General features: G+C 53.7%; 1 protein-coding gene across 1 annotated transcript in view; it reads left to right on the plus strand.

Moving 5' to 3' along the window:
* The window catches only part of Hmcn2 (hemicentin 2), a 155,436-nt gene that overhangs the window by 55,852 nt on the left and 82,768 nt on the right, over positions 1-16,816 (plus strand). Inside the window, exons 20-26 of the mRNA XM_075985770.1 lie at positions 2,518-2,630; positions 2,733-2,889; positions 4,195-4,360; positions 11,887-12,014; positions 13,923-14,177; positions 14,685-14,771; positions 16,487-16,681. Of these exons, the coding sequence (XP_075841885.1) occupies positions 2,518-2,630; positions 2,733-2,889; positions 4,195-4,360; positions 11,887-12,014; positions 13,923-14,177; positions 14,685-14,771; positions 16,487-16,681 (1,101 nt within the window). The remainder of the gene's footprint in view (positions 1-2,517; positions 2,631-2,732; positions 2,890-4,194; positions 4,361-11,886; positions 12,015-13,922; positions 14,178-14,684; positions 14,772-16,486; positions 16,682-16,816) is intronic.

A 16,816-nucleotide genomic window follows, 5' to 3' on the forward strand; every position in this document is an offset into this window, starting at 1 on the left:
AGGTTTTATGTGGGGGCTGAGGTCCTACTTCAGGAGGCCTTTAATGACCAAACCATCTCCCCAGCTCCACATCCATTAGAATAAACAAACCTGTGGTCATGTCTACTGTTGTCTCGTGTTCCTGTGACAGTATGTCATGGCTGTGCCCCTGTCACTCATGGCTTCAGGGGAATCAGTGTAGAACCTGCGGATCCCCTGTTGGGTGCGCTGTGATGGCCCTGCCCATGTCCTCATCTCCCCCGTGGACTTACGTCCCTTACGACATGGACATGATCAATCAATGCACTCTGCGTTTTAAGTTCTGGATAGTGGAACATTTTGAAGCAAGCTTATTTTACCCAGCTGTCCTCCTACTCGGGGTGTTGGGGTCCTCAGCTTACCTAACCAAGTGCCACTGTCTCTGAATTGAGGAGATAAGTTGAGATGTGTTTGTCACTTGCATGGGCTATTCTCTTTCCATGGCACTTCTTGTGTGAAACTGAAGGGGTGAGCAGGAAGAAGCAGGTGAGAGAGGAGAGCCAAACCCATCACATCAGGAGCTGGGAGTGGGGAAGCCTCAGCTTCCTGCCTCTGCAGTCACAGATTCTGCAGATCAAAATTCTGCTGAAACTGGAACTGGAGCCCATGGCAGACTGCAGCTAGACACACACTAGGCTCACGTGTTTCCACTTCACACACATGCACGCACGCACACACGCATACACACACATACACACGCACATGCCTAGAGGCGGTATCTCTGACACTGATGTGGTCTAGCCTGGTCTCTTGGCTTCATAACGTCCATTCCACACACACCACTCATCTGCTGGAGCACAGGGAAGGCCTTTTCCTCCCTGACGTACTCCCTGAACCTCCTGGGCTCTGGCTTCTGGCTTCCCTCCCACCTCTTTATGAATCCAGAGGGCTCCCAGGATGCCTCTGGCACCTGTTTCTAAGTTCGTTCTGTCCTGTGAATGTTGTTTTCTGCTGTTTCTCATCAGTCTGTCCCCAACGCCATGAGCAGGGAATCAGAGTTGGTTAAGCTTGCTGGCACATCCGGGAATCCAGGGACTGAAAGATTAAGTGGTTTACACAAAGTCCTGAGCAGCGAGACCGCACAGCTGCTCCCGGCCCAAGCAGCCTGGGTCTAGATGGAATCCATGACCACCAGCCATGTGGCCACAGATACTGAGCCAATTTTCTTCTCCTGTTGAACTTCTTTTAGATATCAGAGCAACAAAAGGTTGATCATTCACAGTGTTTTCTAGTGTTGGATCCAATTGTGTAAAAGACGTTCACAGACACTACCCAGGTCGAAAACTGTCTCTGTCTCTGTCTCTTTCTGTCTCTGTCTCCCCTCCCTTCTCTCTTTAAGATGGGGTCTATCTATCCCTGGCTGGCCTGTAACTCTATGTAGACACTGCTAGCCTCGAACTCACGTAGACCCACCTGGTTCTGCCTCCTGAGTGCTGGGATTCAAGGTGTGTACCACCAGCTCCTGGCTTAGAGCTTTCTCTTTTCCTTTTTCATTGTGTGGATTGTGAATGTACACTTATGAGTGTGTGTGCACTTAGAAGTCAGACGCTAATGCTGGCTATCTCCCCCCATCTCCCCACTTATATTTTAGGGTAGACCAGCAGCTCCTAGGGACCCTCCTAGCTCTGCCCATCCACATCATGGAACCTACCTTCTATGTGGGTGTTGGGGACTGAGCTCGGGTCCTCATGTCTATGTAGCAAGCCCTTTACAAACTGAACATCTCCCCAGCCACTTTCTTTTTTTCTTTTCTTTCTTTCCTTATGCATCCCTCCCTCCCTCCTTCCCTTCCCTCCCCTTCCTTTCTTTCTAGTGGTAAGGGTGGAGCCCCATGGCAGTGTGCCTGTCTGACTAGTGCTTTGCTGCCAAGTTATATCCCAACCCCTATATCTCTCACTTGTTTTAATTCTGAGATGGGGTCTCACCATATTGCCCAGGCAGGCCTGGGATTTGGGATCCTCCTGCCTCAGCCTCTCCAAAGTAGCTAGGATTACAAACCTATACCAACAAGCCTATACAGCTAGGTTGTCATTTGGTTTGTGTGATTTTAAAAAATGGATTCCATAGAAAAATCAAACAGATATGCAAAAATACCCCATGTCTTCCTCCCCCTTGCCTGCAGACTCTCTCATTATGAACAATCCTCTTCACTACTCAGAGTGACCCACACCAACAGCTGGCAAGGCCTGGAGGGCCATGGTCACATGTTCCCATCATGTTGGTCTCAGCTTGAGGTTTTCCATCTGTGCTCTGCACCCCCAGTCCTAACACCCAGCGACCACCAATGGTTTTAGGGTCCAGTTCTGACTTTCCTGAAATGTCAGAGTTAGAATCAGTCCCTTCCTTTGGAAGACTGAGTACCATACCACTGTGCACACACACGGGATACACTATCCCATCTTGCTATCCAGTCATCACTGGTAGACATGGGTTCTTCTGAGCCTTGGCCATTAGGAACACTAATTTATAATATTTTAAAAATGGGTTTCTTTATAAAAGTGCCACCTAGGATCCATCCGACTGCCACCCACCACGTCACCAAGGAAGGAGTACCAGCCTCCCTCCCCTGCATGGCCTCAGGTGTTCCCACCCCCACCATCACCTGGACCAAGGTAGGCAGAGCCTGTAACCTTGAGGGGAAGCCAGAGATGTCAGCCTGATGTATCCTGGGACAGAGTGTGAGCTCTGATGTTGTCACCATGGTTCTGTCCTAGGAAGCCAACACCCTGACTACCAGGGGTCACTACAATGTGAGCAGGGATGGTACCCTGGTCATTGTCCAGCCATCACCTCAGGATGCAGGCGCCTATGTGTGCACAGCCACCAACAGTGTGGGCTTCTCCAGCCAGGAGATGTGGCTCTCTGTTAACAGTGAGTAGTAAGGGATCCTGATGTAAGGGCAGATCAGTGGGAATCCCACCGAGGCTCCTCTAGCCTTCTGCGACCATCTGAGTCCCAGTATCTGCCTCTCTGCTCACCCTTACACTCTCTGGCCTCCTCTCTTATTTTTGATGTTCAAACCTGCCTCAGGTTCTTACATGTGAGGTTTGTGTGAATGAACTTCGTAGACCAACCAACTTCTCTCATGTGTCAGACCCCAGCTGGATGAAACCACCTTGTTGTAAACTCTGGGTGGGACATCCCCTTAGTAGCTTCCATCACTACTGGGATTAGGTAACCCATTGCAGACTGGTCAGCTGGGTCTTCGTGTTTTTTGTGGACTCTAAATGCTGCCAGGACAGGAATGGAATGCCTTGGTCATTTCCTCAGACCTGGGCCTCGGGGACTGAGTCTCATTGGTTTTCCTTATATACCTTTAGATCTAGTATTTGTTGTCAAAACCAACAGGGGTTTGGAGTGTAGCTCAGCTGGTAGAATGCTTGCCTACCATGCACGAGGCTCTGGGTTCCATACCCAGCACCACATTTAGAAAAAGTCTTCCAGGTGTGGGAAAACACTCCGTTTAGTCCGAGCACTTGGGGAGCAGAGGCAGATGGATTTCTGTGAGTTTGAAGCCAGCCTGGTATACATAGTGAGTTCCAGGACAGCCAGGGCCACATAAGGAGACCCTGTCTTAAAAACAAAACAAAACTGGATGTGATGGTACCTACCTGTAATCCCAGTTCTTCAGGAGGTGGAGGCAGGAGGATCAGGTGTTTAAGGTCATCTTTGGCTACACAGAGCTGACGTTCAGCCTAAGCTCCATGGGAACCTACATCAAAAAGAACCAATGACAAGAGGGTTTACTGTCAGAACTAGTGATGTCGCATGCACAGGAAGTCATGGTAGTGTTCAGATACCCCCGCTATATGGCTTCTTCCTACCAAGTTCCTTTAGTGTGTGTATGCTGGGCAAGCTATGGGGGTGTGGATACGGAAGCACCTCTTCCATCAGGGGTCTCTGTCCTAACAGAGAAATGACATGCATAAGTCACCCTAAATCCCTCTCTAGTAAGGAGCCAGGGAGAGTTCATACCCCCTTTTGTGGCTCATGTCCTGGGCATGAAAGGATTAGCCAATGGGGAGGCGACAGAGCAGAGTGGTGGACAGTCAATGTGGAGACAAAGCTGCGCTAGCCTTGTCTCTCCTGCGCTCTGGACCTCCCCAAGGTCAAGGTGACGCCATCCTATGCTATCCTCTTGCTTCTCTTCCCCGCTGTGTTTACTTCTCCCGACAGCCAAACCCAGGATCAAAATGAATGAGTCCCAGGCCATGGAGGCTCCTCTGAGAGTCACAGTCAAGGCTGGGGAAGAGGTGACCCTGGACTGTGAGGCCCAAGGCTCTCCGACCCCACTGGTCACCTGGACCAAGGACGCCCATCCTCTGCTGTCTGTCACCAACAGGTACACAGCCTTAGCACGTGGGGCTAGAAGGGGGCCAAGCTTGGCTTGGAGGAAGACTGGTCTCAAGGTGGTTGTCACCCAAGCAGGCTCATGTGACTTTAAAGATAATCAGGGAAGCCTCAAAGGCTTCAGCGAATACGGCTCGTGACCTAGCCCACACTTCACATCCTGAGCTGCAGGCTTGAGCCTGTATGTTCCAGGTACCATGGGTCACCTTGCTTCTCATTTTCCCCATGGCCTTTGCTTTCTGAGCTACACCAAGATGCTGAGGGTTCCTGGGGTGGGGTGATGCTCTCAGGGTCCCTGGAGTAAGAAAAGCCAGAACTAGGGTGGGTGATACATCCTGGCCAAGACCCAAGCTGCCTCTACGGCTACTCTGTAGACTTGTAGCTGCATTGGTGGCTTGCCTCTGCTGCTTCTCACTGGGGATCTTGCAAGGGACTGTTGGTGGCACAGAATGCTGGCTCAGGAGGGGCTGTGGGGTGCGACTTCCAGTGAGTAAGTGTGCCTCAAATTCCTGGAGTCCTTGACCTGGGACGGGGGAGAGGCACCATAGCTCAGGCTGTGACATCAGTCCCTGGCAATGGTTTTGGGACAGTTCAGACTGAGAAGGTCTCCAGCAGCCGACTCCCACCCCTACCACCCCACGTGTCACTCGGAACATCTGCTTGCCGAATCCTTCCAAAGCTCGCAGCCGTGTGTGCCTGAATACACAGGGAGCTCAGAAAGCTGGCCCTGGATGGGCTCTGCAGTGTCCTCGAGCACTCCAGGGAATGAGATGATGGGGTAGCGGCACGGGAAGAGGGGGGTAGGGAGAGCCATCGCTCCCCCCCGAAAGGCGAGTGTTTGCTCCTCGCGGGGTGGTGGCTGTGGCCTGTTTGTTTACGGCTTGTTACTGAAGTGGGAAGCACATTCCAGATGTTCACTCCTCCACCCTGATGCGCTAATGGATCAACAGGGAGCCGTAAATCTCCCAGGGCCTTCTGAGCAATAGTGACCGTAGAGTGCGTTTCTCTTCCTTTGCCTTTACTGGCATCCTTCTAGAAGGTTCTCAGGGCTTCTCTCTGAATTTGGGATACTCTGGGGGTTTATCTTCAGGGGTAGTCAGTGTGCCCAGGATTGGGATGAGAAGGAAAACTCAATCCTGGGGAGGAACTATAGATGCTCCTGGTCCTGTACTGACTTGGGGAACGCAGGTGGCCGCCGGCTGCTCTCAGCCTCTTTGATATCTGTAAAGTGGACATTCCATAGATCCCACTCTCTTGTGTGAAGGGTGTGGAGGCCTGGGTGTTGGAGATAGTGGAAGCCATTCGCTTTATACTTCCTGCTGCCCCGGTCGTGAACACACTGAGGCAGCACCAGGAGCTTTTAAATGGTTGCCTCCTGGTGTCAGAAAGATGGCATAGCAGTTTAGAGCACATACTGCTCTTCCAGAGGCCCCAAGTTCAGTTCCCAGTGCCCGGATTAGGCAGCTCACCAGCTCCTGTAACTCCAGCTCAAGGGAATCAATGCCCTCTTCTGGCCCCTTTGGGCACTGCACTTGAGTGCACATCCTCACAGGGACATGGACACACACACACTAAAATTCATTTAAAAGTTGTTTTAAATGGGACCACCCTGGGCCTACGAAGATGGACCAGTGGGTAAACTGTTTGCATGAGAGCCTGAATTAATCCTTGGCACCCATGGAAAACCCAGACGTGGTGTCTGGAGATGGGAACCCAGTGCTGGGGCTGAGACAGAGACAGGGAGACCCCTGGGGTTCATTAGTCACTCAAGCTGAGTCAATGGGCCGGGCTCAGTGTCAGTTGGTTCAAAAAATAAGGCAGAGAGTGACAGATGACAATGCTGACCTCTGGCCTCCACATGTGTGTGCACGCATTTGCACACCCACCACACACAACTCTCATCTTACCGTGCCCATTGTCTTTTGAATTGGCCCCTGACTAGCTTGTGGGAGTCCCTTGTCTACGGGACAGCTCATATCTTGCACTTGTCCAGTTCAGTGGTTTTTGTTTCTAGTAAATTCACAACTGTGCAGCAATCACCACTGTCAATTCTAGAGCATTTCTGCCTCTCTCTTCACCCGCTAATGACAGACAGGTGTCTGTATGTTTCTGGGCAGTCGGTTAGTGCCTCTGTTCTTTTCATTGCATTTTAAATAAGCAAGACATGCGTTTGTGGTTCTTTGGGCTTTCTTGGAGCCAAAAGCTGAATGTGAGGCCAAAGTGCAGCCACTCACAGGCATAGAGCATAGCCCCTGCCCCCACCCCACAGGCATTCAGCCACAAAATAGAACCTTGTAAGAGGCTCACGCTCTCTCCCTTTGTCCTGCCTATTCTTCTTTGGCCAAGAAGCCCCAAGGCTCAGGTTTCAGACCAATTCTACAAACCAAAGGGTTTACTTCCTTCCATGAGCCGGAAGTGTCTGGCTGCCTCAGGATCCAGCAGGCCTCAGGTGGCCCCTCCTCTGTCCTCTGATGTTCTGCCTCCCCGTGCCAAGCCTGGCCTAGGGGTCTCAGCCGCAGAGTGGTTTGGCCTTGTCTCAGCATCACTGATAAACCTGTAAGAAAGGCTGGCTGGAGTTGGCGTCAGGATAAGCTGGGCCGGTATAGCCTCTTCTATCCCAGTTTGGCCAAGAGTGGTAGGCCCAGCCAGCAGGCCACCCCGGAGCTGGGTGCGGTAAATGGCGTCATGCTGGGGCCACAGAGGAGGAGAGAGAACCAGTGACTGGGAAGGGGGGATTAGACACACAGGGACAGTACACACAGACGAACACACTCAGATACACACAGAGCCGAGACACACGCACATGTATACACACGTGCAGGTCAGGCCAGGCTACTGCTTCTCCCAAGCACCTGGAAAATAATATTCTGAACCTGGGGATATCACCAGCACTTCCCAAATCAGAGCGATTCCGGGAGAAAGTGAGTTCCAGGGGCTGGAGAAGCCAAGATACCCTGACTCCCACCTGAGTCCTCCCCCTTTCGGAGCATCTCACGCATATATATGCTTTGTTCCTATATAAATTTGGTGGGTCTGGCTTCTGCCCTTCTTGCATGGCTAAATGCCTGATCCTTCTGGTCCACCCCTGCTGATGTGTCTGTACACTATCTCAGAGGCAAGTCTGCATCCAAGCTGCCCTGGAGTGACTAAGCTCCATTCCTCTGTTTGGTGCATATACTTCCCCACCAGTTTCACTGATATAAATGGGGCTGTTGGGTGTCTCTGTTCACACGCTCCTCTCTGTCTCCTGGGTCACCTCCTTGGGGGATCAGGCCCCAGGGCAATCAACTAAGGACAGGATTTAGGGAATGGTCTTTGGCTGTCTGCTCTCACAGTCCTGGAACTGTTGTTTTTGCGGAAGTTTCCTAGTCACCAACGCAAAAGTAGGCTTTTCAGATTGGGACTAGCTCACACCAGCTCTGTGACAGTTCAAACTAGACACCAAAGGGCCTGGGGACTCTGCCCAGAGTAACCCAACTTGCTTGGTGAACTCAAACAAGATCCATCTCTTCTTCGGACCTCAGTCTTCCCATCTGAGATGTGAAAGGGTCCAGCGGGTGGTGATGGCCAGAGAGCATCTCTCTCCTCAGCTGGGATGCTGGGTTAGGGCGTGTTGCTAGGCAACAATGTTTAATGTTTGTTTTGGGATTCTGCTTTGGAGTGGGGGCAGCTGGAAGTGCTCCTGGCTTCTACTCCTGCTCCTGAGGCATCAAGCCAGGGACCCACACAGGGCCAGATTCCCCAATTCCAAAAGGGGAGTGGTAGCGAGGGGACACAGCAGCAGCTCCAAGCTTCCAGTTGTCACAATCTCTCTTAGTTCTCTGCCCTCTCCCTAGGACCCTGCAGGACAGCCAGCCCACCCACCAATCTCTTTATGAGGCTGACTAATGAGAACCAGTGGCTGAGTTCAGACGGCCCAGGGGCCTGGTGTGGGGTCTCTGCCTCCATGGAGCCTCAGAGCTGGTGCTGGTGGCCAGTCTACCTGCTCCCAAGTCTGACTGTCAACCTACATGACCAGTGGCTGCCTTTGTTAATCAAACATCAGACCCCAAACTTTTGGTCACCACACGGTGATGGGGATACCCAGTGGCAGGATCTGAGGGCCAGGTGCCACACTGTTCCCAGGCCAGCTGAGTGGCATGGACGACAGAGCTTGTCACTCTGACCTCTGCTTTGCTAAACATGGCGATGGTGCCCATGGGGACTCTGTCAAATAAGAAGGCACCCAGCAGATGCTCCGCTGTGTAGACACATACGGGAAGCACACAACAGTTGGCCACGATTGCTGACATCAACACTAGCCCTGTTAGCATCATGAGCAGCCTAAAATTTCATTATCTGACAGCCATTGTGCAGAACCCCTTTTCCCATCTCTCCCTTCCCCGTCTCTCTAAAACCATCCTTCCCCCTTTCCTCAGTTTCTCCAGTTCCGCTTTTCTGCCCGTGACTTCCTGGTGAGGGGTTTGTGTCACTAGATTGGAAGGCTCCTCATCCTTGCCTTAGAGATGCCCTGGCCCAACGGGTATGACTGCACACACCAGCACACAGTAGACATATGCTGAGAAGTGTGGACCATGGACAGAGTAGCTTCCCAGCCTTCAGTCCACTGGGTGCTCCTTCAGTAAGGTAGAAAACACTGTGGAATGACCTTTATAGCTAGAGGCCCCAAGGTGGCCCCTTTGGCAATGGAAGAGACCAGAGCAGACAAGGGCTAAGACTCTCAACAGTCCCAGAAGAGGAGCACAGACTCTCCAGTCACCAGGAACCCAGGACATGCCCACTGAATGAATAAATAACAAATGAGCGACCCTAGGTTCCGGAACTTTAGCCTGCTTGGGAGTGTCCGGGAAAGCTTCACGGAAGAGCTGGAACCATTACTGTCCAGGGCAGAGCACGGCTATATTGAGAGTGTGCAAGAGGGGACTGTGTAAGTGAAAGTTGAGGAGGGAGTGTGTGTGTGGACAGGGGGCAGCTGTACTTTGCTGCCAAATATTCATGGGCACCTACTATGTGCTAAGGATTGGAATAGAATAGGACCTGGGCACGCCTGATTCCTCCCAGAGAATGTAAGCGATCACATGTATGACAAATCCCCTAGTGGCTTTTGGGAGTTGGCTGGACAGAAGTATGGGGAACAAAGCAGGAAGGTGTAAGCTGTGGATGCTCCCCACCAGGTGCACATCCCTTCAGGTGCACATCTCTCCAGGTGTATATCCCACCAGGTGCACATCCCCCCAGGTGCACATCCCTCCAGGTGTACATCCCCCCAGGTGCAGTCCCCCCCCAGGTGTACTTCCCACCGAGTGTACATCTCTCCAGGTGTACTTCCCACCAGGTGTACCTTGGTCCATCTGGAGCAGATCACGAGGCTGCTGTCCAGCCCTCTACCTGGTTGTGGGGGAGGGCCATGGGCCCTTTGCGGATCTCCCAGCCCAGTGTTCTGTCATGTGTGTATGGCTGGCCCTGGATTGCAAGGCCCCAGCCAGATGGACATAATAAACAGGAAATTCCCCTTGAGTCCAAGTGCTCTCTTGGGTGCTGTGAGGAGCCATCTGGCTGCAGAGCCTTGAAGAAGCCCTCCTATTGATGGAACCCCCATCCCCAGCAGCTCCTGGCTTGAAGAGTCTGGCGTCTTGCACACCTCCTCCCTTCCCTGGCTGGGGCTTCCCTGCTGAGCTTCTGGGAAGGTGTAGGGAGGTCCTTGGGGGGAATGGCAGGTGGAAGCTTCCTGGAACCCCCTTCCAGAACCTCCCAGCTATGTACAGCCAGCCCCAGGCCCAGGACAGTGGTTTTACCTTTTCTCTGAGCCTTGTTGGAAGTTCAAACTGGGCCACTACAAAGACATTGCTCCATGCAGGGTCTGGGTTGGGTCTCCCATTGGAGCCCCTGGCAGACAGGCTCCTGGGGTCACAAGCTGGCTAGAGCCATGGGAGGCCACAAAATGGGCTTGCCAGTCTAGGGCATGAAGAGAACCATCTTGGAGGAAGTGATGCCTGCATAATGGAGGAAGAGCAGGTGCATCCGGGCAGGCACAGAGTGGCAAGAGTGGGCTGAGTCTGAGTTCTGAGAGATGTGACAGGGCCTGGGATGAGGGTAGTGAGAGAGGAGGCCAGGGCATGCCCTGCAAAGATCACTCCAGGCCAAGGCAGTGTGATTGAGTTTTGTTCCTGGAGCTTGATGCGGCCACGCCAGCACTCAAGCAAACACCCATTCTTTTGGGCAGACCCAGGTGCCCTCAGCCTGCAAGTGTCAGCTTGCTTAGCTGAATCGTGGGTCCACAATTCTTCAGTTCTTTCTTGTGATGAAAATGAGCGTGCACCACACCAACCCCCCTCCCCCATGCTGACAATGTCTGCAGGAAATGACCTGTGATTGGTTATAAGAAAGACAGGGTGCTGGGGGCCTGGAATGTAGTTCAGTTGGTAGAGTGCTTGTGTGAGCTTATGTATCACCCAAAGCTGTGAACAACGCCTGCTGCATACTTGGACCAGCTAGAATGGTTCTAGGTAGGCGGCTATCACTGCGCTTTACCGATGGGTGGAGAGAGGCAAAGCCAGTGCTGACAGCCTGGGTGTGGTTGGAAACCATGCACCCTGGCAGCTACATGGAGGGAAGTGGGGGCTCAGGGTTGGCTCCCAAGGATCCTGCCAGGGGCCTTGTGATGCCATTTTGCAGGGGTGAATGCTCAGTCTCAGTAGCAAGGGGACGGGGAACCAAGCTGACACCCATCTGAAGAGCTCAGGCCAGCTCTAGCTTGACAATTGACCTTGGGGTCCTCCGCCCCTGTTCTGGACACTTGTTCCTAGGCTAGTCAGGGCCACAGGCTGCAGCCGTCATCCCTTGGAGCCAACACATATGGAGTTGACATCATGTCTGCAGGGCCCCTTGGGGTCCATCCCAGCTGCTGGAGCCTGGCTAGGGTCCTGTAACCTTGGGAGGAGGGACCAGTAAGGTGGGCCAGATCTGAGGGAAGGTCTGCAAAGTTTCTTCTCATGGGTCTTCAAGATGTTTTTGGTCAGTAACTCCCCAAGGGGCCCGGGTTTGAGCTCAGGAGAGCCTAGGGACTCAGACACTGAGTGCTTAGGGCTGGGGGACTTTTCTCTGGAAGCGGAGGCTCTAGCCTCCTGACAAAGATATGCTGAGGACAAGGGGCATTGTCGCCAGCCATAGTGTGACATGGAGGAGGTTGCTGAGCTAGAGCCCCAGAGATGCAGGCCCATTTTATAGATGAGGAAATGGAAACCCGGAGAAGCAACAGTTTGTGTCCTTGATCACACGGCTAAGCAGGCTGGGAGTGTGGCTTGAAACCCAACGACCTCTTTATAGGTCCTACACTGAGAGGACTTGACCTTGGCTTTTGGGGGCAGGGCAGGGGCTGGAGTCAAGGCCTGAAGGTAGATGCTACCTCAGTCTGGGAAGGCTGCCTGGGGGAGGCAACCGGATCCTTGGAGGTGGATCTTCAAGCCTTTCTCTGGTCAGGGTGGAGTAAGATTTCCCTGGTGTTCCCCTCTCCCATAGGTACGATCTCCTCCCATCGGGCTCCCTGCGCCTGGCCCAGACGCAGGTGGATGACAATGGCCACTATGAGTGTACAGCCAGCAACCCCGCAGGGGCCACATCTCGCCGCTACACCCTCAAGGTTCAAGGTAGGGCCCCCTGGTGGCTGTCTCTCACTCCATCCATTATCTCCCTGTCTTGCTTTGCCCTCCAGGTTCTCTCAGGCTCTACAGTACCAGGCCAGCCATCCCTCTTCCTGGCTCTGGGTCTGGGGAGGCTGTTGAGGCCCACCACCAACAGCATCCAGTGGGGACCAAGAGTAGGGAGACACAGGAAGCAGTGGTTCCAAGGATCTCTTTGTTCGGCTGAAGTCACACAACTTGGGAGCCCGGCTGTAGCTTTGCAAAGGCTCATGGGGCTAAAGGCTCTTCCTGCCAGGAGAACCTTCCTTCCAAAGCACTCTGCTTCAGCAAGATGCCTATGTCCCCATAATAGGCCCGCTGATGTTTGTGAGGGCTCCTGTTTCCCAGGCACCCACTGTGATGCTGGTCCCTAGCACACTTAGGGGGCCCCTCGAAACATTTTTAAAAAGTCATCCTATGTCCGTCACATCCCAGAGCCCCGGGGAAACCCTAAAACAGAACCAAGCATGGCCCAGTTCACCTGCTACTCTCGTGGGACCCACAAGGGGAGGGTAGACAGATAATGATGTTCCGCATTGTTGCTCGTGACTTGAAATCCGTGCTTGAAGGCTGCGGGTAATGGGGAACAGCTGCGAGTACTCACTCATCTGTGTCCCTCACGCTCCAGCTGGACGGCTAGACACATCATCTGTCCTCCCAACCAAGCGTCCCCAACCTTTCACAGATGCGTGCCAGCCCTGCCCGAGCCAGCATCCCATTTTACAGACAGATAGGCTGAGGCCTGGGCTGGGGGCGTGGAAAGAGAAGATTTGCCCTGGCCAATGAGAGGAAGGTGGGGGTGGAAGTGAAAGCAGATACAGAAACGGCATAGCCGAGCTTGAGTCTCAGCGTTGCTCCCAGCTCTCTGTGTGGCCTTAGGCCTGCTATTTGCTCTCCCTGAACCTTGTGGAGTGGGACTACAACAATGCCCAACCCGAGCCATCAGAAGGGCTCAGAGCAGTGCAGACTGAGATGTGGCAAAGACGGTGGGTGTAGCACAGTGGATGCGGCATAGACAACTCCATGCTCCTGCATCCTCCCAAGCACCTCCAGGCAGCAGGTCAGGGGCTAGGTTCCGATGCCTGGGCTACTCTCTGACTGTGCCTTAGAGACTGGGACAATATCAGAGTCCCTCAGCTTGCCTGATGGCCCAGAAGAGCAGTGTGGCCTGGGTTCTATGGACGCTCCTGGCCTGCACAGGCTGGGCCTTCTGGAAGCAGTCTGGACTCTCAGACTCAGGGCTGCGGTATCCACTTTTCTCCATCCGGAAGAGGAGGAAAATCTTTCTACGCCTCAGTTTCTCCATCTTCAAACTGGGTGTGACATTCTCCACCCTGTAGGAGGACTCACGGGGCGGAGTGTGGGAAAATGGCTGGAAAATACAAACACAGTCCATAGGTGTGGCTGGGGGGCACTGGGGGTGGGTGCTCGCTCCAAGGAGAAACTGAGGCTCAGCTGGAGCCAAGGACCACAGTGTGGGGAGGGAACAGAGCTGAGATTGTGTAGCTACTCTGAGTGCACTGCTCCAACCCGGCTCAGCTGTTCTGAGTCAGTCCTGCCTCCGGAGCCTCAGTTTCCCTATATGCCCAACAAGTGGTACTTCTCAAGGGCACAGGGTAGGGTAGGGGATTGATGCATTGAGTGTATTCACGTGTCCAAGTGGAAGCTGGATTCTGCTCTTTCAGGGTGTGGGGAAGCAAGGCCACATGGTCCACAGGTCTTGCTTGGGCGATGAGGAGGAGGGTCTGCCTTAGGTCTCCCCACCCCCCGTGATGATTTTGCTGCTTGCTGATATCAAGGTTATAGCATGGGCTGGGACTCTAAGACCCCTAACTCTGCAGCCTACCATGATGCTCATCCTTGGAACCCTTCCAGTTCCCCCTCAGGTGCAGCCCGGCCCTCGAGTCCTGAAGGTGCTGGCGGGAGAAGCCCTTGATTTGAACTGTGCAGCCGAGGGCAACCCAGAACCCCAGCTGAGCTGGTTCAAGGATGGGATGGCCCTGAGGGGCGAGGGACCCCAGGGCTCTGTCCACTTTGCTGCTGTCCAGACCTCTGATGCTGGGCTGTACCGCTGTGAGGCCTCCAGCATCGCTGGCACCGACACCTGGAACCTGGAGCTTCGTGTGCTGGGTGAGTCCCCGAGCTCCAACACGGGTCCACCATACCTTCCCTCCTGCTGCCGTGGCCCACACCCCTGAGATGCTCTCCTGAGGCACCATGTAGGCTCCCTGATTTGCACAGATGACCCGTGGCCTGTGACCCTAGGGGCCTTGTGCAAAGTCCCTGTGGGACTGTGGTCAGGGATCGGGTGTCTGACTCTGCTCTCTGGTTTACTACATGGACAACCCTGGCCAGATTTTCACCTGCAAGGGGATCCAGTGATAGGCAAGGTCACAGAATATTCCAGATCAGTACTAGCATTGTCACTGTTGGGAAGTAGAAGTAAGATGCTGTCGGGAGGACGCTGACATGACCCTATCACACCTCTTGTGTTCGAAGCACAGGTCCAGCCTCTGATGCAGGACTCTCTGGGACGCTGGGGACTGGGGTTCTGGGAGGAGACCCGCTCTCCCCATCTCTTACTGAAAAGGATTGCTAGACCTAAGGGTTATGGACTTGCCTTGCTACCTCCCACAGAGCCACCACACTGGGGGGCTGACCAGACCGAGGGCCTACTGGAGCGAGTGGCGGGAGAGAATGCCAGTCTGCGGTGCCCTGCCCGAGGTGAGGTCGAGCCCAGTGTGAGGCTAGGAAGCAAGCGCTGGCCAAGCTTCCAGGAATTTGATTATTCGGTGACTTCCTTGGATTATGGGGGTTATGGAATCACAATGACAACTCTATAGGATGGGTTTTGCCATTAGTATCTCTTTATTAGGGTTATCAGGTCCCAGAGAGGTTAAGCAATTTGCATAATGACACACAGCCAATGCGTGACTCAGTATGGCCTGACTTCCAGTCCGTCTGTCTATGAATCCCCTATAGCATCTGGAAAAGTGACAGCTGGGGCTAAGGGCAGCTCTTGGGTCCTTTTGGATTGATTGTGGGGTTACCATATTTCACCATGCTTTCCCTTAGTGGGCCCAGCAAGTCAGCCTTTTCTGGGTTTGCTTTGGGATGGCAACGCGGGTGAGGGTCCACTTGTCTCCTCAGGGCCAGCTGTCCAGACAGATCCTGGCTTCGGCCCTTCCTGGAGGTTTACATTCCCTTTTGAGCCACAGTCTCCTCATTTGCATGGTGGGGGCACTGCTGTGAGGTCTCAAGGCAGGAGGTGTGAGTCAAGGCTCCCAGACCCGTGCCTGGCGCCCAGGAGGGGAAATAGCTCCGCACTATCCTCCAAAGACCTCACTGCCTCAGGACCCACCTTCTTGGGCTTGTCTGTGGCTGGTGGGTAAAATGAGCCATCTCCACCACGGTTGGTGGCCTCAGAAGCTCCATCGCCAGCAGCAGGGCACCTGGGAGATCCCTGAATAGCCCTAAGGAGACAGGCAGGAGAGGGGCTCAAGAACAGGTGGGAGCCTTGATCATAGTGCCACCTAGTGTTGCGCTCTAGAAACAGCAGGCAGGAACACAGTCATGGCAAGCCATCAAACTCAGCCTGCTTGCTACCTTCAAGCTGTCCCACAGTGTCCACACAGATCTCTCCCACATTTATCCTTGAACCATCAGAGCCAGATTTCGGCGTCACCAGCCTCACCCAAGGCTCTCGGTAATGCATCCTCTCTGGGATCGTCCACCCCAGGTTGTATTTGGCACTTCCCCCAAAGGTACACAGCGGTGGGCATAGCCCAAGAGTCTGGCACAAGGAAGCCCTTGGGATACTCAGGGACATCATCACCTCTCCTCTGTGACTGGGGTGTGTGACCAGAGTGTGGCTGCCCCAAATTTGGTCATGCTGTGAAAGGAGGGACAGGACAGGAAGAGTCAACATCTCCCACTGCCTATGCCTGGCTCCAGAGGCAGAATTTGCCATGTTGAGCACAGCAGGCTTGTTCATTCATGGAGTACCCAGTGTGTAAGGGCTGTGCTGGTAGCTGGGGTGCAGCAGTGACCAGGGAAGCCCCTGATCCTCAAGGGGGATGACGCTGAGCAGTAAAAGCCCATTGACAGTAGTGTTTTGTGGAATATTTCAAAGTCAGAGCTGGCAAAGAAAGGAGAATTCAGGGCTGGCAGTAGGTATGTGGGAAGGGCCCCTGGGACCTCCCTGAGAATCAGAAAATGGGTTTTGTCCTTGTGCCTATGGATGCTCAGTATTGTATGGGGACAGGGGACAAATACTGCTAATCTGAGGTGGCTCCTCCTCCTGGCCTGGGGGTGACGGAGTCTGAGACCACCCACCATGAGGGTCAGCCACATGTGCAAAGGGGATGTGATGGGACAGTGCTGGCATGGAGGGGCAGTGTGTGACATTTTTTGGCTGATGATTCTGCGTACCCTGCTAGGGACACCAAAGCCACAAATCACATGGCGGAGGGGCCCATCCTCAGAGCCTCTGAATGGCCGGGAAGATGTAGCAGTGCTGGATGAAGGGTCACTGTTCCTGTCCTCAGTGTCTCTTGCAGACAGCGGAGAGTATGAATGTCAGGCCACCAATGAGGTGGGCTCTGCATCCAGGAGAGCCAAGCTGGTGGTCTATGGTAAGCCGAGGCCTTAGAGGTGGAGGCTGGGAACAGGCTTGTATCTGCCTCCCCCAGGGAGACCCACAATGATGCCTGGGCCCCAGGGCCCAGAAGCTTCCTACAAGGGATGCTATGAACACTTAATCTCCATCC

The sequence above is a fragment of the Microtus pennsylvanicus genome, chromosome 9, assembly GCF_037038515.1.
Source record: "Microtus pennsylvanicus isolate mMicPen1 chromosome 9, mMicPen1.hap1, whole genome shotgun sequence".
NCBI classification, from domain to species: Eukaryota; Metazoa; Chordata; class Mammalia; order Rodentia; family Cricetidae; genus Microtus; species Microtus pennsylvanicus.